At 38.6% G+C, this 23,698-nt stretch overlaps 1 protein-coding gene across 6 annotated transcripts in view; it reads left to right on the top strand.

Annotated features, from left to right (window-relative positions):
* The window catches only part of CHD7 (chromodomain helicase DNA binding protein 7), a 131,159-nt gene that overhangs the window by 53,943 nt on the left and 53,518 nt on the right, over positions 1 to 23,698 (top strand). For all 6 annotated transcript variants that reach the window (XM_027898082.1, XM_027898083.1, XM_027898081.1 and 3 more), the window contains one exon: positions 19,104 to 19,525. In XM_027898082.1, coding sequence (XP_027753883.1) covers positions 19,104 to 19,525 — 422 coding nt within the window. The remainder of the gene's footprint in view (positions 1 to 19,103; positions 19,526 to 23,698) is intronic.

The following is a 23,698-nucleotide window of genomic DNA, read 5'->3' as shown; positions in this document are numbered from 1 at the left end:
GATTAAGGAGAGCAGGTTTATATGATAAACAATAATACGTGTATGGGAAGTTAATAGAGAGAATTACATCTCCCATACTGGAGGCTTACAGATCTTAACAACAAAAAAAGGGGGGAAATGGAAACTTGACAGAACAGAGTTCTGTGGTGTAATATAAATCTCACTTCTGAAGGGATCTGTTCAGGTTGGTGTCTGAAATGACAGTTACACTTCAGTGTAAAGCCAAGTGTGGAGACCTCCTGTTCCAGAAAAGGGTGTTGTGTGACCAGTACTGTTCAGTGTCTTCATCACTGACATGGACAGTGAGATCAAGTGCACCCTCAGCAAGTTTGCAGACCACACCAAGCTGAGGGCTGTGGTTAACACACTTGAGGGACAGGAAGCCATCCTGAGGGACCGGAAACCATCCTGAGGGACCTGGACAATCTTGAGAAGTGGGTCTGTGTGAACCTCATGAGGTTCATCAAGTCCAAGTGCAAGGTCCTGCACTTGCATCAGGGCACTCCCTGGTATCAATACAGGCTGCGGGATGAAGGGATTGAGAGCAACCCTGCTGGGAAGGACTTGGGGGTACTAGTGGATTAAAGACTGGATGTGACCTGGCAAAATGTATTTGCAGCCCCGAAAGTCAGCCACATCCTGGGCTGCATCAAAAGCAGTGTGGCCAGCTGGTCAAGGGAGTTGGTTCTGTTCTTCTACTCTGTTCTTGTGAGGCCCCATCTGGAATGTTGCATCCAGCTCTGGGGTTCTTGGCACAGGAAAGACATGGATATGTTGGAGCAAGTCCAGAGGAGGACAGGCAGATAATCAGGGATCTGGAATACCTCTCTTATAAGGAAAAGCTGAGAGAGGTGGGTTTGTTCAGTCTGCAGAAGAGAAGGCTCTGGAGAGATGTTTTTGCAACCTTTCAGTACTTAAAGGGAACCTATAAGAAAGATGGGGACAGATCTTTTAGCAGGTCCTGTTGTGATAGGATAAGGGATAATGGCTTTAAACTAAAAGAGGGTTGACTTAGATCAGATATAAGGAGGAATTTTTTTACAGCGAGGGTGGTGAAACAGTGGAACAGGTTCCCCAGAGAGGTGGTGGATGCCCCATCCTTGGAAACATTCAAGGTCAGGTTGGATGGACAACCTGACTGAGTTGAAGATGTCCCTGCTCGTTGCAAGGGTGTTGGACTAGGTAGGCTTTAAAGTCTCTTCTCACCCAAGTCATTCTATGATCTCTTCAGAAGGGAGTTTTATGTTGGCTCCAGATGGTGTATCCTCACCTGACTTGGAAGCAATGGGTTGTATAGTGCCACCTTTTTTGGAAAGGACACAGAAAGACTGAAAATATATACTAAAACATATACTAAAAATGTTATACTTGCTATATGTTATATTTGCCTTTGGATTTGAAGGGAACTGGGCATAACTGAACCCTTTCTGTTGAGCTGTAAATCTTGTAGTGCAAAGTGCCAGCTTCAAACTACATTTACTGGAGTTTGACAGGTGAGTATTAGTAATCCCGCTAGAAAAAGATTACTTTAGCCTGTGATACCTACCATCCGTGTCTGTTAACTTCTTTCATCAGATCACCTCTGTGTAATTTGTATCAGTGGGAATTTGCTGGTGGGTCAGGCAAATCCAATCAATGTTTTCATTTCAAGGAGTGGAAATGTGCAGATGAGTAACAGTCTGGGGTTACAGAGGTGACCACAGACCTCCTCAGTCTTCCACCCTCACCACCCTGGGCAAGCTCCTCCATACGGGCTTGGTGCTCTGAGGGGTTCCTGCCTCAGAAGCTCTACCTTGAGAATAGTTAGCACTGCTTGTTCCTCAGTTCCTGCACACTTTCTTGACTTGTCTGCATTCGCATGTCCTCAGAAAGGCAAAAAAGCCTTTGGGTGTAGTCCTTAGTTTTGCTTTGTCTTCTACTACCAGAATATAAACACTGCAGCTTCACAAAGTGACTTTTTGCATTTAAAGTGATTTTACTGACTACGTCTACTTGGATAATCAAAAATTATCATTCAAAACTGTGGGGACTGGTAGGTAAAAAGAATACTAGGACTGCATGCGAAGATATATACCTTCAGTGATAGAAAACCACCGGTTTATTTCTTGCAAGTCACAAATACAGAATTAAAGCTTGATTAGCGTATTTGCCTTTTAACTCAGGAATATGTTCTGTGAGTTGTAGATGCTGAAGAAGTAGATGCTTGTATTCACAAATGAAAATGAGAAACCATTATGGGGGGAAAATATATATCCAAGAAAATTCAGGTTGTAAGTAGCTGAAGTATGATCAGCAGGTTGACTTGCTCTTTCAGTGATTAACTGTGTAAGTCTGACTTACTAGTAGGTATAAAAGGTAAAACCTCTTCCTTCTTTCTGTCTACTATGTCTCTACATCAGTTTGTATCAAACTTGGCCCAAAACAAAGCAGTTCCGTAAACCACTCAATTGCTTAATGGGTATAGGGGTGGGAGAAGGGGTTTTAGATTGTAATTAACTGATCAGGAGAACCCTCAAAGCAGGTTATGGGCTTCTGGGCTGGGAGCTTTGGGGTGCTTTCTAGGGAAAAGAATTTTTTTTTTTTTTTTTTGAGGGAAGAATTTGTTCTACCTTCATTTATCCTCATTGATTCTGGTCTTTTGTATTAGGGATGTTGTGTGTAGGAAGCTCTTGAGGAAGAACAATTTTTCCAACATAATATTAGAAAGAGGTGGAATTCTCTCAGGAGCTTTTTTAGGTGCAATATTGCTGTTGCAACTTAAGACACGCCCAGCAATTGGATACAAGCACCCTCCTACACTAACCCACTCCTTACAAGTATATCCCCAATACTTAAATAATGTTACTTTGTAAATGAACAAATGATGGATGACCAGTAATTTAATAAATTGCTTACTTCTACTTTTCTCAAGTCTCTGTTGTCTAGAGTACTTGAAAATAAAAACTTCTTCTGCAATGTTCTGGGAAAATTGTCCAAACTAGGGAATAGAAAAGCTATTGCAAAAGAACACTGGGACTGTGGCATCTTTATTTAATAAGTAGCCTTTTCTGTTTTAAACAGCACTGTTGCATTTTCTATGATAGTCATGATACAAAGACAATTCCTAGTCAAGGAAAAAATGTTATAAATGCAAACATTTGAAATCACAGAGTTTTTTTGGAGGGTATCTGAGTCATCCTATTCATAGCTTTGATGACTTGAGGATGTGTGTGAAGTAAGGCTTATAAAGGAGGTAATACTTCAAGCTTTTTCTGACTATATTGGCCAGTGTAATTATAAAAGCTTTTTGGGTAACCATCCCCTTTTTGCAGGTCTGAAGATAAAATTTCTGTTACCAGAAGCTTGTTTTACTGCCCTATCTTAATAGATGTTTATTTACCAGCCCTGCTGAATAGATATTTTCTTCCCATAAATGGTTAATCCTAGGCATACTTAACTCTTTTCTGAACTAATATGTTCAATGTTTGTCATATTCCAAATTGCATTTGTTAAAATGCATTTATTTTTTTAAAGTAAACAAGATTTTGCTGTTGATTTTTACTGTCACCAGTCATTAGGAGCAACGTACACATAAAGGTTGTCTGGGACACTGAGTTGAGCTTCCAGCTGTCACAAGTACCATCTTATGGACTGCTTTTCGTAACCTCATCAAACTTCAATTTAAAGATCACTTGGCTTTTGCTCCCAGTATTCTTTTTTTTTTTTTTTTTTAAATTCTTACCCAAATCAGATTACTTTGTATGTTGTAACAGGCATCTGACTTTCTATCCTAAATTTATTAGTCACTGGTTTTATACCATACCCAATTTGCTTTGGTGCCAAAGTTACTGTGATGGTTTGGACTTGGCTCTTTGCCAAATGTCCAACCCCCTAGTAGTAGCCCCTCTCCCCCCTTCTCCCTTCTTTCTTCTCCCAGGGTAAAGGGAAAAAAAACTATGTAAAGTGAAGAATCCGAAAAAAATAAGCTAGTTATATAAAAAATATATTCTATGTATATTATAGTTAAGATGTTATGTATACAGTAAATGGGAATCCAAACACCTCCCAAAGGGCTAGGGAAAGGGGAAAAAGGGACAAAAGGAAATAAAAAGGGATACCGAATAGATATGCGCAATCAAACTTGAGAACTAGTAAAATAACTAGTAAAGCAAATCTCACCACGTCCCTTAGAAGGCAGGATTGGCAGACACGGCCAGCACTCTCCAAGCCTCCACTTGGCAGGTCAGTGGATGCTGCAGGCCTCAGCCTTAGATAAGCGAGACCAATGCAGGGACCCACTGTTCCCGAACTTTGGCAGAAGAGAAGAGGAGCGAAGGCCTCTTCTTCCTTCTTATTTATACCACGATTTATGTAAAAATCGTATGGAATACTGGGAACACTGCCCCTTCCTTAGTTACAACCTGATCACCAAGGAAGGCCTGGGTTAAAACCACCACAGTTACCCATCTTAATTATTTTTATTTCCTGTATTAGGATCTGCTAATGTTTTGATAAATAGAAGTCTGTCCAAAGTTAGATTCCCTTTAGACTTGTTCGAGGCAATCCCTACCCATGTCTCAAGTGTGACTGTTGTTGATGTGGATGATTAGAATTTTGTGCAGCATTGTACTCTGGCAGATATAGTTCCCTGGGAAGAGAACACATTGAGAGGCACATTGACATTTTAATTTTCTTTTCCTCATTGTACATCCCACCAGTTGTTTACAGACATCATATGGTTAAGTACAAACTACTTTGGTCTTCAGCTATACAGTCTTACGTTGTTTTACGTAAATATAAATGAATTCAAAAGAAATTGGGCAATAACACAGCACAAAAATTATAAGTACTGGAGTATTTCAAGTTTGGAAATGCATATGAAATGCTTATTAAATTTGAAAGGTTGCTACACTGATGGGCTTAATTTCTGTGATAGTGTTTTGAAGTTGCGAGGTGTCCACAAATTTCTGAGGATCTCAAAGCTACCATGGTGAGTAAACACAAGCTGCACTACTGCTACCAGAGACGCAGTTGTGTAATGCTTAAAGGACACCTTCCTTTGCAATAACATTTAAAAATACTAATTCCTCTTACTCATCTGCAATCCTCTTCCCACAGTTTGAGCTCAGGACCATAATGGAACCTATTATGGGGAAAAGGTCTATGACTCAGCCATTGAGCCATGCAAACTCTTGGCTTTTTTAATTGGCACCATTAAATCTTCAGTAGTTTTTCTCTCATAAAATTGGTGTCATTGGTATAAAATGCATCACTGCTGAAGATATATTGTACCTTTTGCCCTCTGATTTTCATGGTCAACTATAGGTGTTTAAAGGCTGGTTAGTCAGAGAGACCTTTCTAGAATTACTGCTTTTCCATAACTATTTAGGAGCGCACTGAAAACAAAATGTAAGAAAGCCATTGCACAAATTATTACTTTTTCAGGTTATTTTCCTTTTCTATTTAGACACAGGGGAGGGAAAAGGAAACACCTGCCTTTCCACTGTGTTTTGTTTTATCTTCATAGAAATTATTTAACCTGAGGATTGATTATCTTCTACATGACAGGATGGGAAAAGTTCATTCTTGAGTATGTACCCAGGGGAGAACTGGCATGATTTAGTTGATTTCTTTGGGGGGGGGAGGTGGGGTAATTTTTGTTTTTTAAGATAGTGGAAAGTGAACATGAAAAGAGCTGTAGTTTGGGAAGGGAGTCAGACATCAGTAGAAGCAATTTAAACACTGAAAGTTAAATGTTTGAATACATATTTATATATTAGTAAATATATATGTATATAAAGAAGAACAGTAGCTTTTGACTCTTCTTTTGATTCCTCTCATGCCTAATGTGGGACACCATAGAGCTCAATGAGGGATGTGATGAGACCATTCAGAAAACTGTAACTGTTTGTTACCATCTGCCTAGTCTACCTTATTTGTATCTCCAGTTAGCAAGAAGTCGTCTTTGGTTGTAATTTTTGTATATACTTTTTGAAAGTAAGTATCAAGAAAGAACTAAGTAAGTTACAGAAAATGTTCAACTATGTAACTTCATACACCTATTTTAAGTGATTGTGTGTACAGAATGATGGCAAGCTGTAAAGCTGGAGTTAAGAAAGAGCTGAAGTAGGACTGACACTACACGTTTCTCGTGCCTATGAAATAGGATGTAATCTGTTTATGCAACCATGTTTTCTCTGTCCTCTTTCTTCTACCTGCAGAAGGCCTTCTGTGATAAAGTAGCTGTTTAATTAGTTTGGTTTTGTTATTTGAGGTTTGGCCTGATAATTTGTTTACTGTATATTATCCAGTAAACCTGATAATGAATATCATGGAATCTCACAAAACAGGCTGACTTTTCCTGCAGTGTCTCTCTTCATGTCTTGGTAAAGAATGAGCTTTTTAAATGGTAATTTTAATCATAACACAGAAGAACTTCATCAGCCACTAATTTATTCATTTTCTAAACTCTCCTACAGTGTGTATTCTCCATTTTGTACGTATGAGTAAACCAAGACAGAGGGATAGGGAGTTACCCAAGGCCAGAGTGATAGTAATGGGCTTTGGGCCTTATTTGTGTGTGTTACGCTGGGCTGCATTGCCCCGATGCCGAAGCCTGTAGCTATCCTAGTAGGTGCTCTCTTGCAGTCATGGTTGGGCACTTCTCAAGAAGAGGGTCCATGGCAAGTCCTTTGCTGGAGGCTCATGTTAAAAAGAAATGAGTATGTAATTTAACAGAAAAGGTAAAAAACTCCAAACCATCCTGTAAACTGTATGAGCCAGCAAATATGGAAGTAAATAGGGAAGAGTCTCCCTGTATGTTAGAGATGTTATTGTAAAAGGTTAAGCAATAGGACATAAAATTTGTTTAATAACAACGATTTTTCTTTGTTTTCAAGTATTTGAAATACTTAAATAATTTAGACTGCCATTAAAAAAATTAAAATGTGTTTATAATTTAAAACGTGTTTTCTTAGCATTACAATGAACTTTAAATGTTCTTTTTTTCAAAGCAACATTACATGTTAACTATTTCACTTGCACAGTGACTCATAGGCCAGTGTCTGAGGAAAGCTTTTGAATTTCTGCTGGACAAGAACAGATTATTGTTGGATAAATATGGGTTAGGAAGGTCATTTCGACTTATTTGGGACATCTAATAGAAATAAAAGTGATAGTGGCACTGGGATTTTGGAGTTCCTTTTTTCTCTCGTGATGCGGTGGTACTTTGTGACTATAGAAATGGCATTTAGAATATCAAAACAAAAAGTTATAATTTTAAATTATGACTGTCCTAGTACTGAGTGTGTTTACTTATGCTTTGAAACAGCAGCAGTTAAACACTTTGAGGTTTGAAGTAGGCATAAACAGTAGAGACAGATTGATTGAGATAATATGGGACATCATCTTATGATATCAGAAAACATTTACTAAATGTGGTCTTTTGGGTGAAATTCTGAGATCAGGCCCTTTTAATCGGAAGTCAGCCAACTTAAAGATTAGAATGATTACGTAAGAAGAAAAAAAGTTGGTTTAGACTGATTTAACTTTCATTCCTAGGTAGTTCCTTAGTATTTTACGGCATTAGAAGTCCACATCAGAGAATTCTGTGTGGTTTTTAAAATTTGTAGCAGAAAAGCCTTGAGTACAAGTTGTAGTCTAAAAAAAAAAAGTCACCAGCTCAGCTACTGAATCAAAGGGAATTCATCTTTTGTGGTTACAGTACAACTTCATCTTGCAGAGGAGGAAAATGGAAAGGGAAGAAAGAGTGTTCTGTGAGTTAATAAAAATACTTAGGAATGGTATTGTGGAAGTATCATGGGACTGTAGTGGGACCTCCTTTCCAGGGACATGAGTGAAAACTCAAGTGTTATAGTCCTTTTCATATCTATTGAAATCTTAAACATCTAAGGCCATTGCCCTTTCCTTGAGCTATTAGAACATATATATATTTATACTTTGGGGGAAAACTTGTTCTTTTTTTGATGAGGGCTTGTAGATAGGAGATGTAATAAAGTTCTTTAGTAAAGGCATTCTATGATTAGCATCCTCTTTTTACCAGCCTTGTAATCTGAAGCACATTTGTCATTAATCTGTGACTGATACATTTTTTTTATATGTGCAGGCTTCTGAAACATGGATGGTTAGCAAGTCTAGAAGCTGATGAGGAGAACTTTTGAAACAAAAATGCTGGGCTTTTGCTTTCCAAGGTATATAAGGAAGGGGTTAGCAAAGTGATAGAGAAGTTACATCTTACTTGAAGTCTTGCTAGTGTACTGGAACAAACACCATATGCTGATAAATGTAGTGACCTAAAAATACATTTGAAAGCATTTTGCTGGGGGTTGCTATATCTTACTGTTTTATGAATGTATGAAGTCTGTCTCTTCAGTCGCTGCCCTCATTCATGTCCGTGAGTGAAGTCTTGGTGGGCAGCTGAGATCCCCAGTCTGCCCACTGAGGGATGGCTTTCTCAGAGATGGGCTAGTCTGATTGAAGACCCTTGCATTAGAGTGCCCTCAGAAGAGGGGCGAGAGGTTGCCCTGGAGCAGGTATGCACAGCAAAGCAGAGTGTGCCATGCAACAAGCCGTGCATGTCAAACCTAGATGTAAACTCCACTGAGTTTCTGTTTTCAGCCTCCTCCAGGAAAAACCATAACATTTGGAATTAAACACCTGAAATGTGTTTTGCCTAAAATCCAACTAGGGGGAAGGCAGGGTGGGGAAGAGAACATCTATTAACTCATAGCTTCAGGTAAAAAAATTACTTTAAATGCCATATTGAAATTCTTCATCCAGCATTTCCAACTGTACATATAAAGTCCTGATAGATCCTGGGTACTTAAGATAGGAGAAGGTGAAAAAAAGTTATTCTTTAACTGACCTGTAGTTTCCAGATTAGGATGTTTTGTTTCACAATTATTATTATACTTATTTTAAAACCTGTCAGCCACTGTGTATTCCTTACTGTGTTCCACAGCACAGTTAGTCTACATATTCCTTCTTTGTAAATCCAACAGCTTTCTTTTGTGTAGATTTTTCAGTGTTACAGAATCAAGTTCAGAGGGCCTTATAATGCCCACGGGTACATAGCAGAGGAACTTCAAGTGAGAACCTCATACCTTTATGGAGAAAAGGCTACCATTAAGTCCCCATTGATTTGCCCATAACTGGTGAACATGCAACAGAAAGCTGAAAGAACTGGCTGTGACTGGTCTCTTTCTAAAAGTTCCTGAGACTGGAAGATAACATCCTTTCTCGTGGGCTTGGTTAAGGTGTGAGCACACAAGCCAGGCGTATAGTTGTGGATGTGAATTGTATAAGGCTGAGTTTGAGGACTTTCTGGCAAAGGCATATTGAAAAAAAATACAGAGACACGTAATGGTGCAGAGTAATGAGACTGGGGCGATACACAGTTGTAGCCACATGGCACTTGCCTACTCCTGGTGTATTTCCCTACATTCTGTTGCAGTTTGGTCCTTTTGCAGTCTGCAACTTTCTCACAGAGGGAAGTGGAGGGGCAGGCACTGATCCTCTTCTCTCTGGTGACCAGTGACAGGACTGGAGGCATTGGCATGAAGCTGTGTCAGGGGAGGTTTAGTTTGGATATTAGGAAAAAGTTTTTCTCTCAGAGGTGTTTGAGCACTGGGACAGGCTCTCTGGGGAAGTGCTCACAGTACCAAGCCTGCCACAGTTCAAGAAGCGTTTGGACAGTGTCTCAGGCACACGTTGTGACTCGTGGGGCTGTCCTGTGCAGGGCTAAGGGTTGGACTTTGGCGATCTTTGTGCGTCGCTTCCAACTCAGGATATTCAGTGATTCTATGACTCACTGTTGAAAAGCATTAGTATTGTCCTTACAAGCAACGGAGTGGGGCTCACAGGACGTCCATCAGACAGGTGGTGCTTTCGTAACTTGTATTTACTTGAGTGTTAAGTGCTGCAGAGCAGGCAGGAGAAAAATGTTTCCTGGTCTGTAAATCTTCAGCTTAATTTAATGAAAAAAACCCACCCCAAATATGCTACTCTTCTCTCTGTTGTTGTTCTCCCTTCCTTAGATTAAAGTAAACTTTATTTGTTGTAAGTTATGAGAAGATGAAGTGTACCTTATCTGAATTCAGATAAAGAATACTTCATTAGAGGTTTAGCAAATCAAAAAAGAGGTATCCCTTCTGAATTTGCAATATACCTTGTATTTTTATGTTTTACATAGTATGTATCTCTCAAGTAAACGTAGAAGATAATATATATCTTATTACCTTTCACCTTTTTTTACATTTATAGCCTGTTAAGTAAGTTTTCCCTTTAACTTTTTTGGGGGTTAGAAGGGGTGGAGTAAAAAGTACCAGCATAGAAATGCTCTTGCTGTTGAGGCATGTAATGCTTTTACTATTAGTGTTGCTTGCAGCAGTGAAAACACAGATGGAACTTTTTTTGTTATCTGTGGTCAGAAGAACCAGCACTTGTTCCATGTATGCTGATCTTTGATTTTCTGTTTAGTCATAAACCTGATGCTGTTTGCTGTGTGTCATTGTGATTTAGATTCGACAACAGTAGAAAAATGTATTAGTAGAAGTAGATGTGATCTATTTAAGGTCCCTCTCAAAATGGTTTTCTAAGTGACTTTGAGTCTTCTGTAGAAAAAACAAAATTTCAGAGGACATTTATTACTGTAAATACTATGGGAAGACTATAAGTGCTTAATATACCAAGTCAGTCAGGACTGTTTTGTTGTGTTTTCTTTTTCTGGATAGGGAACAGGGTGTTTAGTTGAAATCATAGTTTGTACCAGAGCATCATAAACTGTGGTGATGGCGATACCAAATGATGCAGGGATGGGTTACCCTTCCCATCCCCATGTATTTGACATTCAGTAACTGAACAGAGGGAATTCTGCTGGCGTAGGAAGGAGGCTGCATGTGTTCCACAGTATAGTTTCTCTTCTCCCCTCAGGGAATACATCCTTGTGTTTCAAAGGATGGATGTGAAATGTGCCTACAAGAAAGAGAATGTTTGTATTTTACTATTTTGGAGGAACTCCTTTGCTTTCACAGTGAAGTTTAAGGGCTGTGGGGAACATGGAGGCAAGGCCAAGAGCAACAACTCAGCCTGTACATATGCTAAAATGTTTGGTTAGCCTTTATAATGCTATGCATTTAATAATAGCAGTTTAATTACTACTGTTTTAGTTGAATATGTGCAGATATTTCCTCCCCTATTCCCCATTTGCTGGAGGAGTTGAAGTATTGTACTAGGTCATTTGGAGACTGTTTCCCCCTTACATGTTTTTTACTGTGTGACTCCCTCATCTTGCCTGGAGATGAGCAGCCACTGCCTTGTTTTAGAGGGATTGGAAAAGACTGTTGGTAAATCTCCTGGATATTCTCTAGTAAGGACTATGTATCTTGATAGCTGTGCTTGGGTGTAACATCACAGACAACTTCACAAAGAAAATACATACATTTTTAAATGTGGCAGAATCAAAGAATTGTTAAGGTTGGAGAAGACATTTAAGGTCATCAAGTCCAACAATCAACCTGGCACCTCTGTGTTCACCATTAAACCTTGTCCTCAAGTACGATACCCACAAGTTTTTTGAACACCTTCAGGGATGCTGACTCCACTACCTCCTTGGGCAGTCTGTTCCAATGCTTGACAACCATTTCCGTGAAAAAAATTTTCCTAATGTCCCATCTAAACCTTCCCTGGTGCAACTTGAGGCCATTTCCTTTTGTTCTGTCACTTGTTATCTGCGGGAAGAGACTGACCCCCATCTCACTACAGCCTCCTTTCAGGTAGTTGTAGAAAGTGATAAGACCCCTCCTGAGCCTCCTTTTCTTCAGGCTAAACAGCCCCACCTCGCTCAGCCTCTTCTCATAAACCTTGTGCAGCCCCTTCAGAAGTAAGGTGTAAAGATGCTCATAGACCATTTTACAGGTGGACCCTTGCTGGCCCGCCAGTCATTCTTTTCATCTGTAGTATAGACTGCATGGCATGAACTCTGCAAAACTTCTGTGGTAAAAGACGTTGGCATGTTTTGGCACGTCTTCTGCTTGATAATGGAGTGCACACAGAAGTGAAGATTCCTTTGACTGTGGCCGTGCAGGGAAGGCAAGCTTGAGGTATACAAGCTGTCAACATTGCTCAACGTGAGCAATACAGCTTTTGCCAGTAGAATTCAGTACCTACTTGTCCCACCCTTTCTTTGTGTCTCTACAGCTAGAGCTAGGGAAAACTTGCCAAAATCATGTCTCCTCAATCATTGCTGCATATGATTACTGTAAAATACAATGGGATGGGTTTGTTTTTTGGATGGCCACATTAGTATCGTTGATATTTTGTAGTCTGTGTTACTCCACAGAGTACACGACCAGAAAACAAATACTTCTAATACTCTACCTGTGCTGAGACTCAAATAAGAAGCTCTGTATTGTGCATAGCATGTTTTTACTATTCCAAATACAGTAATTGGGTGATATTTTCAGCTCGACCAAATAAGCAAAGATTGTACTTTTGCTGTGGTGGCAAAGGACATTAAGATAAGTTTTAATTGCTTCCACTCCACTGTCAGGATACTGCTGGCATCAAAATTCTAGTTGTTTTGATTCAGAGTTTTTAAAAAAGCTTTGAATCAGCAAGTTATAACTTGTTAGTCATTGTACCTGTTTTTTAACAGGTTTCCAGTAGCAGTAACAGCACGCAATGACTTAGAATAGTCTTAGAATATTCTGTTTTCTCCTGAGACTTGCTTAAGAAATAAAATGGTTTTGCAGCAGCACTTCACTAAAACCTTAACTTTTATCATGCACAATGATTTTTAATTGTCAAATTATGTCTTGCTAGGAAGGTATTAATAGAACTTCTGTTTTCCATACACTTTCATGTGTGTTTTGTGGAGGTATGTCAAGAAATTTAGATTCCTGTCAAGCCTATTTGTAAAATAGACTTCTTTCATTCTCATCTAGTGTCATATCTTTCCCTTTATTGCACAGATCACTGACAGCACTTGTTGGTTTATAAATGCCAGTTGTCACTTTGGAACTACAATTTTCTTAGAGGGGTTTCTGAATTACTGAGATACCAGTTGTTTCTTAACAGCATCATATTCCCCAAAGTATTTTGAATTTAGTAATAAGTATTTTCATGTAGTACAGTAAAAGAGTCATATCGATCTCCAAGGCAGTAGTTTCACATGAAAGGGAAGGGATCATCCTTCCTAATGAAGGAGAAGAAACTGATTGATAAAACAGAGTTTTGAAAGAATTACAGCTGTGAACATAGCATGTTTCTGGACTTAACTACTATAGGAAAAAACAGTTGTACTGCTGTTGAATGTAGGTATTGGCATTTGGTTGGAGTTTTGGAGGTGGTGTTGATTCCTGTTTAGTTTGGAGTTTTTACTGATATGTGAGCTTTGCATGTGGACAGTGTCTGAAAAGTATTTACAGAGCATTATAGAAGACAACTCATGCTTCAGATTGAGAAAGCACTGAGAGGCCTAATGCTGAAAGTGTTGGTGAGACAAGTTGAGAATTGCAGGGGTAAAACAACATATAGAGACATGATGCAGAAACTTTCCAAATTATTAGTTTGGAGGATAGTCAAGATGAGTAGTTCATTCTAAATAATACAGAGGGTTGATGAAATCTTTCATTAACCTTTGAAATAAAGAACTGTGGAGTGATTTCAACATGTGATGGTTTTTAACATCTTTTGGACTATACCATCAGGAAGGATACAAATTGAAAATTAATTATCTCAGTGGCACTAGATAAGGCTGCTGCCAGAAGCAATGCTGTTGTAGTCTGTCTTCTGTTTTAAAACAGTTTTCTTTGGTCACAGGTTGCTGTTTTTAACTTTTCCAAAGCAAAGGTGATAATTTAACAGGGCTGCAATTAAGAATATTCTCTAATGATTTACCTAAAATTAAATCATCCATTATCATATTGGAGAGGTTTGTATTTTGGAGTCAGTGGGAGCTGATTGAGGACTTGCTTTACTGTTAGACAACTTAGTAAACCAAACTTTTACTAGAATATGTAAATAAAGTGTAGTTATCATAAATCTTTATTAAAAGATGGAAAAGACCAGGGAGTCTGGAAATAGTACCCATGAGGGAAATGAAAGTAGTCCTGGTAAAAAGCGCCTTTGTTTTTTTGTTCATTTGGTGCTGATGTTTAAATTTCAAAAAGTTAGCTGAGTCATACTTTGCTGCTCTTGCTTCATACTTCTTAAAGCTCAATATTGGCTCAAGTTGCTGCTCTGCTGGGGAAGTGACACTCAGCTGCTTTCAGTGCTTAAGTACAGTTGATTGTGGTTCAATCCTTGTTCAAGCAACAGAAAGACTCTCCTCCCTAACCTCCCTCCCTGCCACTCACCCTCACTGGATTAATCCTACATCCTGTCCATCTTGCTATTTCACGTAACCGGCCTGGTATGAAACAGCTCTCTGTGCTTTGGGTTGCAGAGAATGAGCTTAGCTCTGAACATGTAAGCGGCTCCAAAACGCAAGCATGAAACGCAGGCAGCTTCGATTTTTAATTTTTCAAGTCTTAGCATGTTTGGAAGCTTAAAAATAAGTTTGAATTCCAGAAAAGTGAGATTTTTGCAGTCGAGAAACAGTTTCTCCAATAGTGTTTTAATTTTTTTATTTCCTTGGATGTTGTTGGCTCCTACTGACAATGCAAAAGCATATCAGCATGCTGGGTAGCCTGTTGAGCCGCAAATGATTTTAACTCTTCAGAGCTCCTGAAGAATCTCTGTTTCACTCTAATATGCTGTGATCTGTAGGAGTGTCCTGCATTGTGATATTGCATGTTAATAGCATTGATTAACTGTCAAGTAGTGAGAACTGATGAGAAAATGTCCATTGTAAATTTGAATGGTATTACTGAAGACTGTGCCGTGCTGCTGGTTAGGGAGGTGACTAGCCCTGGTAGTCGCTGGTAGGAGTATTAATGTGAGCTCCAGGTTTTTTCGCATGATTAAAACAGGCCATCTGTTCTTTGTTAAATGTTTACAAAAACAGCTTTTCTCTAAAAGATTTAAAGAGATGTGGGTCTAGTAAACAAAGCAATATTTTTGAGCACCTTTTTCACCTTATTTCAAATAATACCAAAAATAATTCTGCTGCAATATCAAATAGGATGAATACCTATTTGTGTTTAATCTTCACTGGTTTCTTTCCTATAGAAGATTAAATTCTGTACCAACATGCCAAATTATGGCCTTATTATTACTAAAAGCAGCAGAGAAGTGATTTCTGTGAAGTATGCAGATAATTTTGTTTAATCTTTTGTTAAAACTTGTAATATATGTATTTCTAAAATTTTATAAATGGAAATTGGGGTTCTTTCATTTAAAATTGTGACCCTGTAACTAGAGCTAATCCTTTGTAGATTTAAAGTAGAACTATTTGAAATAATTCCCTGTGGTAGGCTTAATCTAATATTTACTAGTGAAAGCTTGTTGTTCTTCCTTTTCTACCCACTTAAGAAAGAGCAGACAACTGGTTTGGGGTAAGAAAATGCATCCTTCAAGCTACTTCCCATCTCCTCACTAGATTTGTGCTGCTCCTACACAGCTTCACACTAGGGAGCAATGTGGGGTTGTCGGTTAGGGATAAACCGTTTTAGCATATTGCAAAAGTGTAGCCACAGAACTTCCTAGAAAAATAAATGTACTCACAACTATTTCTTTGAAAGAGTGCTACAATTTAGAAAATCAGATATAGGTGACTTACAAAACATGCCAAACTGCAAGGGGAGTGGCATGTGGCAAAAGTACTGCATTTTCAAGTAATGGGAAATGCAACCAAAACCTAGTTAGGGCAGACTTGGCTTTTTGTAGCTTAATGTTTCTGAGATTGTGAATGATATAAACTGAAATCATAGTATTTGTATGCTTGGCAATGCACATAACTTGGTAGTGTAAATAAAATGCAGTAAGTTTGAGGTTTTTTTAGTATTTGTTTCAAGCATAACATTTAAATCTAATGTATTGTCTAAGTTGTTTTAGAGCCTGAAAATGACTCTTGTGGATAAGGTTCGTGAGGAGTAAGAATCTGAATTTTCACAGGATGAGTGAGTTTACTGCGTACTGCAGTGTGGCAGCAATTGCTGCCATTTTCTATGCTTTACCTTCTGGTCAGGCCTTACATTAAAACTACAAATGTCAAATCTTGAAGGACTGGAAACACTCTTGTGGAGATTTGGAAAGCTTTGCTTTCAGATTTGCCTGTGACTCTGCTGAAAGTTGTTGTTCAGAATTCTAAAACAAATAAACAGAAACAACCCACAAGTCTTAGAAAGGAGACCAGGATTAATTTTTTTTGAATACTGAAGCACGTATAAAACCAAATATTGATTTCAGTGACACAGTCATACCACTAATGAAGGTGCAAAATTGAAAATTTTATGGAATTAAATTTACATGGCATTACTGCATTTCTTGTGGGTTTTAATATTTGTTGGCTTGGCTGTTTCATATACTTAGGAAGAAAAATAAATTAAACAATTGATTCAGATTTGTTCTAGAAAGTTGTGTCTTATGCTTAAGCTTCTAGATAGTTAAAAAATTCTCTTAGTAAGGCAAACAAATAATGTAGTGCCAAATACAAGGTACTTGCTCAATACAAAATTTACAAATATCGGAAAGAAAACTTTAGATTTCTTATATGTTAGACACTGCAAGTGAACAGTATTTTAAAAGATGGTGAGTATTATGGTGGACAGCTTGGTGAAGAAATTGGTGAAACTCTCACTTGAGTTTTCTGCAAAATGTGAGAGGCATGAGATATGAAATGCCAGATAATACAGAAGTATATTGACTGCCTTACAAAAACGTATGTTAAAAGTACTGTTCTGAAAAACAAGGGATGAGAAGTACTTACAGGTGATCTACACTATATGTGTGTTTTCCTACCTAAAAATGTTTGACAGTAGAAGTACATAACAGTCTGAGGTAGAGAGAAGACTGTTTTGTTCTGCATCAGAACAAATCTGAGGAGACATTCAATTCAGTTAAGCAAATTCAGAAGCAATTAGAACATTTTAAAAGATCTCTATTTTATGTAATGCATAATTGGACCACAGAATTCATTGTTACCACTGGCTTTCTGGGATCAGTGTTTTCTATAGAGATACCCAGGTTTTGTGAACTTTCCAGCATAGGGATGTAAGTGTTGATGGTGACTACAGATTTCTAGAACAGGTACTGCTTCGCGCTTCATGATAGCAAACGTGAGATGGGCTTGAGGTGGGGCCGACTGATGTTGGTGCTAATGCAATGGGTTCATCAGGTTTGCATTAGAGCTGAGTTTCCACTGCAACTTAGACCCAGTTGCACGAAAAGATATCTTAGTAAACAGATGGAGGGCAGAAACATGCAGAAGTTACCCTTGCTTAAGGCAAGGAAGTTACCCTTGCTTAAGGCAAGGAGGCCCAAACCTTCATTCTGTCAATCAGGCCTTCCCTCTTGTCCTGTCTCTTCCATGAAGAACTGTGGTGTATAGCAAGTACCATTCAAAGCTCTCCCAGGCAGCAGAAAAAATTCTTGTCTTCACTTCTTGGCAGCCTTGCTCCTTCTGCTGCTTGGGTAGCTTCTGAGTATGTGAGTGTATTCAGGGCACAGTGGTTTTATGCTACTGTAAAGAAATGCCAGAAGTAGATAGGACTGGTTCAGTTTATTTACATTCAGAAAATTGTATTAATGTATTTGGAAAGATACACATGCATTTACTTTCTTGTGAATGATGTCAAGAATTTAGTTTCCTAAATCTTAAGTGCATTTTTATTTAGAACCACGTGGCTGAAGTATATGTCCGGGTATGCCCATCAGTTCTTATGCTCAGGGATTGCGTTTGTAGTCATTTGTTTGCACACTTGCCACTTCTAAGTGCAGGTTGAATAAAAAGTGGAGAAAAAGAAATGTGAAGAACATCACAGTTACACAGGCACGGCTATTCCAAGAAGTAAAATTCTGATGTGCGATACACCTTTCTTCTCCCCAACTCAATGGATCAACCGTCTCAAAACCTAGGCTTTGACACCATGGCTAACAGGGAACTCTTCCACCTAGGATCATCCTGGCTTAATTTTTAGTGAAGAGAAACAAAGAGGGAAAGAAGGTGGGAAAATGGTCTGACCGTATATGTAGGTGCAAGAAAGGCATGAGTATGGTGCCATGCTATTGCTTCTTGAAAAGCACTGTTGTCCTGCATTTTCAACCACAGGCAAGCAGTAGAAGCAGTTTAGAGGTTCGATATGCTGCAAAGTCATGGTAGAACTTATACACCTTTTCACTGCAGACTCCTGGATCTTTGTGTAGAACAGAACCATTAAGATGAAAATAGTTGCTGATATATCCAATATGTTTTTAGTTCAGGCATTTGACATTAGTGTAGTTACACATAGGTTTTCCCATAGTATGTAAGTCTAGTGTAAACCTGATTGATACTCTGTAGAGACTTCGAAATAGGATGTTTATGCAGGTTCATAAACACTTAAGTTAGTTCTTTATCCAGTCTGGAGCAGGAACAAATCTGTTTTGAGTACAGGTTGGGAGCTGTGGATCTTTGACATAAAATGTAACATTATATTACATTTTCAAGTGGCTTAATCCTTCACATGCTGATCAAAATACCTCCTGTCACAGCTGAACCAATGTAAATTGCCTTGATTAATTTTTTATAAATACAGCCTGTGAATATACTTTATTTTCCTTTGAATGTCTAGAAACAAAATTTCAATGCAAGTGAATAATTTGTAGCGAGACATTAATTCTACTAACAACTACTTTGAAATATCTGAAACAACATTTGCTTTCCTTTTGCATCTATATGTTGGAGACTAAATATTTTCTGTATTTCCACTCTGTGTACAAGCTTTAGAATAATTTTACCCTTGACATATCAAATGACCATTTCTGGTCATTTTGCTACTGTTTTGACTGCAAAAACCTTTGTTCTTTACTGTTTACTGCACAATGTTTCAGATACGCTGAATCTTGTTAACAGGCTAATCTTGTGCTTAGTATTTTGTCCCTCTGTTACCTCATGCTCCAAAAGAGCAAAGTTTTAGAAATCAAAGTTGCAAATCTCCAAATTTGTTTCTGTTTATCTCTCTCAGCATTCTCCGTCGGAACCCTTTTTAGAGAAACCAGTGCCGGATATGACTCAGGTTAGTGGACCGAATACCCAGCTAGTGAAAAGCGATGATTATCTGCCGTCAATTGAGCCGCAGCCACAGCAAAAGAAAAAGAAAAAGAAAAACAATCACATTGCTGCAGAAGGTCCCAGCAAAGGTTTTGGTAAGGAGGACTTTCCTGGGGGACTTGACAGCCAGAATCTAAGCAGAAATTCAGTGGATTGCTCCCAAGAAGAGAAGAAGAAAAAGAAAAAGCCCAAGGCAAAAAAAGAACCGAAGGATCCTAAAGAACCCAAGGAAAAGAAGGAACCCAAGACCCCCAAAGTCCCTAAGACCCCTAAAGAGCCAAAGGAAAAGAAAGCAAAAAATACTACGCCAAAACCCAAGACCAGCAAAAAGGCTAGGTAAGTCAGGAAACTTCTATATGCGATCAGAGAAAAACAGTGTGTTTGTGGCATTTCTAGAGCATCTGTGCTAAATGGCGTGGGCGGAGAGGAAATCTTGTTTTATCGTTTGCCTTCTACCATCCACAACATCATGTTTTTGAGAAGCTTGGGCACATTTCTCTTGTTTGACTTTCCTGTTTATGGCTTCACAGTTATTTTAAGCAAACTGGAAAGGCAGAAGGTTATTTTTTCCTTTAAAGGCAAAAAAGTTTCTGGATGTGTTGAATTTCAAAACTGACTTTCTCTTCTCATTATCAACATTAATGTAGCTTTGACCAAATTCAGAGATGAAGGCTTGGAGTAAAAAGGTTTAATGATGTTTTTCCCTAAATAAAGAAATTAGGTTGTTGACCTTGTTGTAAGCTGTACAACCCTTACAAACACTATTTTATACTAACACAGCCCATGGGTTGTGCTCTGCAGTTAAAAAGGCATTTTATATGGATATTAATGGATCCTCACTGTCGGGATTATATTCGTTTTGCTGTTTCATGTAAAGACAATTTGCCTAGCAGAAAATTTTTGTGGATGAACCAGATGCTTGAACCCTGTTTCTTAACTGTTTTCATTCAGCCTTGTGTCCCTTTATCAAGATAGGCTTAAAATGCTACAGAGTAGTATGAGAAAGAATTAACTGCTGTTATACATGAGTAAATACATCACAGACAGTAATACAGATTCTTTCCTTGCCCCTCAAGTCCGTAAACGCTGTGTGTATAAATGCCTACTTGAAAGAAAATAGAGAGGGAAAAGACATTAAAGCTCAAATTTTTTTTCCATTTGTACCTAGAATTTCTTACAACTGTTCTGAATTTGTTCCAAACATCTGAATATGTTTTTCAAGATGTGGCTAGCGTTATAAAATATAACTTCCAGATGGAAGCACAGCCAGACTTGGTTAATCCAAATCAGTTTGCAAAACCCATTTGTATTAGGGTTTAAAAATTGCAGTTAATGAATCAGCTTTGCATATATTCTACAAGATTGACTATTTATTGGGTAAGTTTGATCCAGCTACATGGCTTAACAAGGCATGGACACTAAGATGTTACTTGCTCTTTTAGCAAGAGGGAGAAGTTTCAGTGTTAGCAGAGACAATGTTTCCTAAAGAACTTACAAACACTGTCTTGTAAAATCAAGTGTTGTCATGAACAGGTTATGTTAACTGATATGTAAATTACAGTTATCAGCCTATCCTTATTGCAGAAGTTACTTTGGCTGTGTAGCAGACTCTATTAAGGATGGGGTTTACATATGTAGCAGCAATTCACAGCTTAGAAAAAAGGTTATATATCACACAGTATATATTTTTGCCACCAAAATACTGTATCAGCTAAAATAACCTTTTCACAGATTCACAAAATATTGGGGTTGAAAGGGGCCCCTGGAGATCATGTTGTCCAAACCCCCTGCTAAAGGAGTTTCACCTACAGCAGGTTGCACAGGATCACATCCAGGCAAGTTTTTAATACCTCCAGGGAAGGAGACTCCACACCCTCTCTGGGCAGCCTGTTCCAGTGCTCTGTCACCCTCAAAGAAGTTTTTCTTCGTACTCAAGTAAAACTTCTTGTGTTTCAGTTTGTAGCCGCTGCCCCTTATCCTGTCAGTGGGCGCCCTGAGACTCGCTCAGTTGGTTAAAACTTGGTGCTGATAATGCCAGGGTCATGGGTTCAATCTGCTACAAGGACCATTCACTTAGGAGTTGGATTTATCATAGAATCATAGAATCATAGAATAGATTGGGTTGGAAAAGACCTCCAAGATCATCAAGTCCAACCCCTGATCCAACTCCAATTACTATAGCATGGCACTAAGGGTCACATCCAATCTCTTTTTAAAAACCTCCAGGGATGCTGAATGACTTGATGACCCTTGTGGATCCCTTCCAACTCAGAATGTTCTGTGACTCTGAAACATGCAACACTGAGCAGTGTCTGGCCCCACAGTCTTGGCACCTGTCCTTAAGCTATTTGTATGCATTGATAAGATCAATTCTCAGTTGTCTCCTCTCCAGGCTAAACAGGCTCAGCTCCCTCAGCCTTTCCTCCTGAGAAAGATGCTCCAGTTCTGTAGACTCAGGTTTAAAGGCTGACCAGGCTACATAACTCATGGTATTGAGCATCTCCCAGCAGTTTTTGCAACCAAAAAGTAAAAAGTCTTTTACTGCAGGAATTCTCAATTAGTGCAGTTTTACGAAGACTTGACTACAATGAAGCTTCGTTTAATAGACCATGGTTAGAAGGAGTCTGACTCAAAAACCATTCATGAGTTCCTGTGGCTGTGCTGGACATCAGACCTCTGAGCTGGTCTGTCCCATCCACTCAATCCTAATATCTCTAGGTGTGTCTTTAAATCTTGAGACACGCCATGCAGATTACAGGCGCCATGGGACATGCCATGCAATTAAAGGAGCAGTGTTTTCTTTGAAGGAACAAATCACTGCTTTCTTAGATGTATTTGTAGTAGAGTCTTTTTCTTCTTTCCCGTGCAACGACTCTCATCCCTGGGTAGCTGGGTGACTTCACTATTCTAGTAAGTACTAAGCCTGTATTGTTTTACCTGTGAGAGAAACATGTTCAGAGCAGCATTGGGAGCATCCAGTGTTCCTTATGCTTGCTCAGGAATGTGGAGAAAGTCCTACTTTTGCCGTAGTGGACTCATGTCTCTTGTCACCAAATGCTCTCTTGAAAACAAGGTTGTTATCGTTTTGTGGTCTTGTCAGCTTCGGTATCAAGCTTCTTTGAAGAACTTGGAGACTGTGTTGGGATGCTGTGCTGCCAAAGAATTTTAAATCAGTGAAAAAAATTTGCTTACTTTGGCAACATCACAGACTGGGGAACCTGTCCATTGACAGATCATTGAATCGAGTTTTTAAATAAATCAACAGTCCAAATGTTTAATCATATGAGCCACAGTATTTCAGAGGCATTAACTCTGGAAAGGAAATATTACAGTAGCTGAGATGAGTGAGATTAATGAAAGTTAGCATAGATTATGGATGACTATATAGAAGTAAAATATTTTTATGAAGTTAATCTCTGGCGTGTCTTTACTGCTTCTGCTCATATTGCTCAGTGTTTTGCTTCTAAGCATTGGAAGGAGTAGTGTGATCTTTAGATTTCTAAATGCTGTGTATAACTAACAGTTCTCGTTCCTGAATAAGCTGATCAGTTTCAAAAAGAGTTTTACAGTTACGTAAAATTCTGGTAAATAAATTTAGGTATTTATTGAAGAGCAACAGTTTTTAGATAGAGCACAGTGAGTCCTTGATAGTTAATTTTGACACAGGCTGTATTAGAGTATACACACAGATAAAATATCTGGTATTTAATTATCTTAACTGTTTTGTAATTTAAAATAGCTCATAACCCTGTTATTTTGCTTCCAATTTTGACTAAAAGTATAATCCTTTTATATAACAAACAAAAACAGAACCCCAGAAACTTTATCCTTGATATCTCTTTTATCTTTGGTGTAAGTTGTGACAAAATGAACATCCCGCTTCACTGAAGTGCACCTACATATAAGTCAGACTGGAGAATGGCAGATGCTGATTAATTTTGTGCTTGTTTGAATTGTGTGTCCTATGGCATCTTAGAAAGAAAGAAAACACCCAGATGGGCTGCTAGTATGTTACTCTGCATAGTGAAAGATCACACACTAATATTGTACTATTACACTTTTAATGGATATTAGCCCAATCCTTACAATACAGAAGGACAAATATAGTGGTGACTAGAAAAAAAGCATTTGGAAAACAAATCTCTTTTGGACCAAACTAGATGAGTTTTAAAGCAAAATGTAGGTATACCTAGGATCACAAGTGAAGAGTTTTCATTAAATTGTGTGGGTGCTGAGTATTATGTGGGCTCTAAATATTATGGAGCCAGCTCCAGGCACGTGCAAAGCAGGCAGATTTTTCCAAAAGTAGATGGACAAGGAAAGGCAAGTAATCCTACTGAACTGCAAAGTCATGGCTCAGATGTCTGTTCCTCCTGTGCCTGTCCCTGGAGGAGATGAGGACCACCTGTTTGAGAAGATCACGCTGCAGCACAGCTGATATCTCTCCCGCTGCTTCCTATGAAACCCTAGAGAGTGGCCACCGGTTATGGTGGGAGAAGCAGTAACTAT

The sequence above is a fragment of the Empidonax traillii genome, unplaced genomic scaffold (genome assembly GCF_003031625.1).
Source record: "Empidonax traillii isolate 1590-97213 ecotype Southwest subspecies unplaced genomic scaffold, ASM303162v1 scaffold578:size403431, whole genome shotgun sequence".
In the NCBI taxonomy this organism is placed as follows: Eukaryota; Metazoa; Chordata; class Aves; order Passeriformes; family Tyrannidae; genus Empidonax; species Empidonax traillii.
The sequence above is the reverse complement of the archived record's forward strand: the minus strand, read 5'-3'. Positions and strand labels throughout refer to the sequence as shown.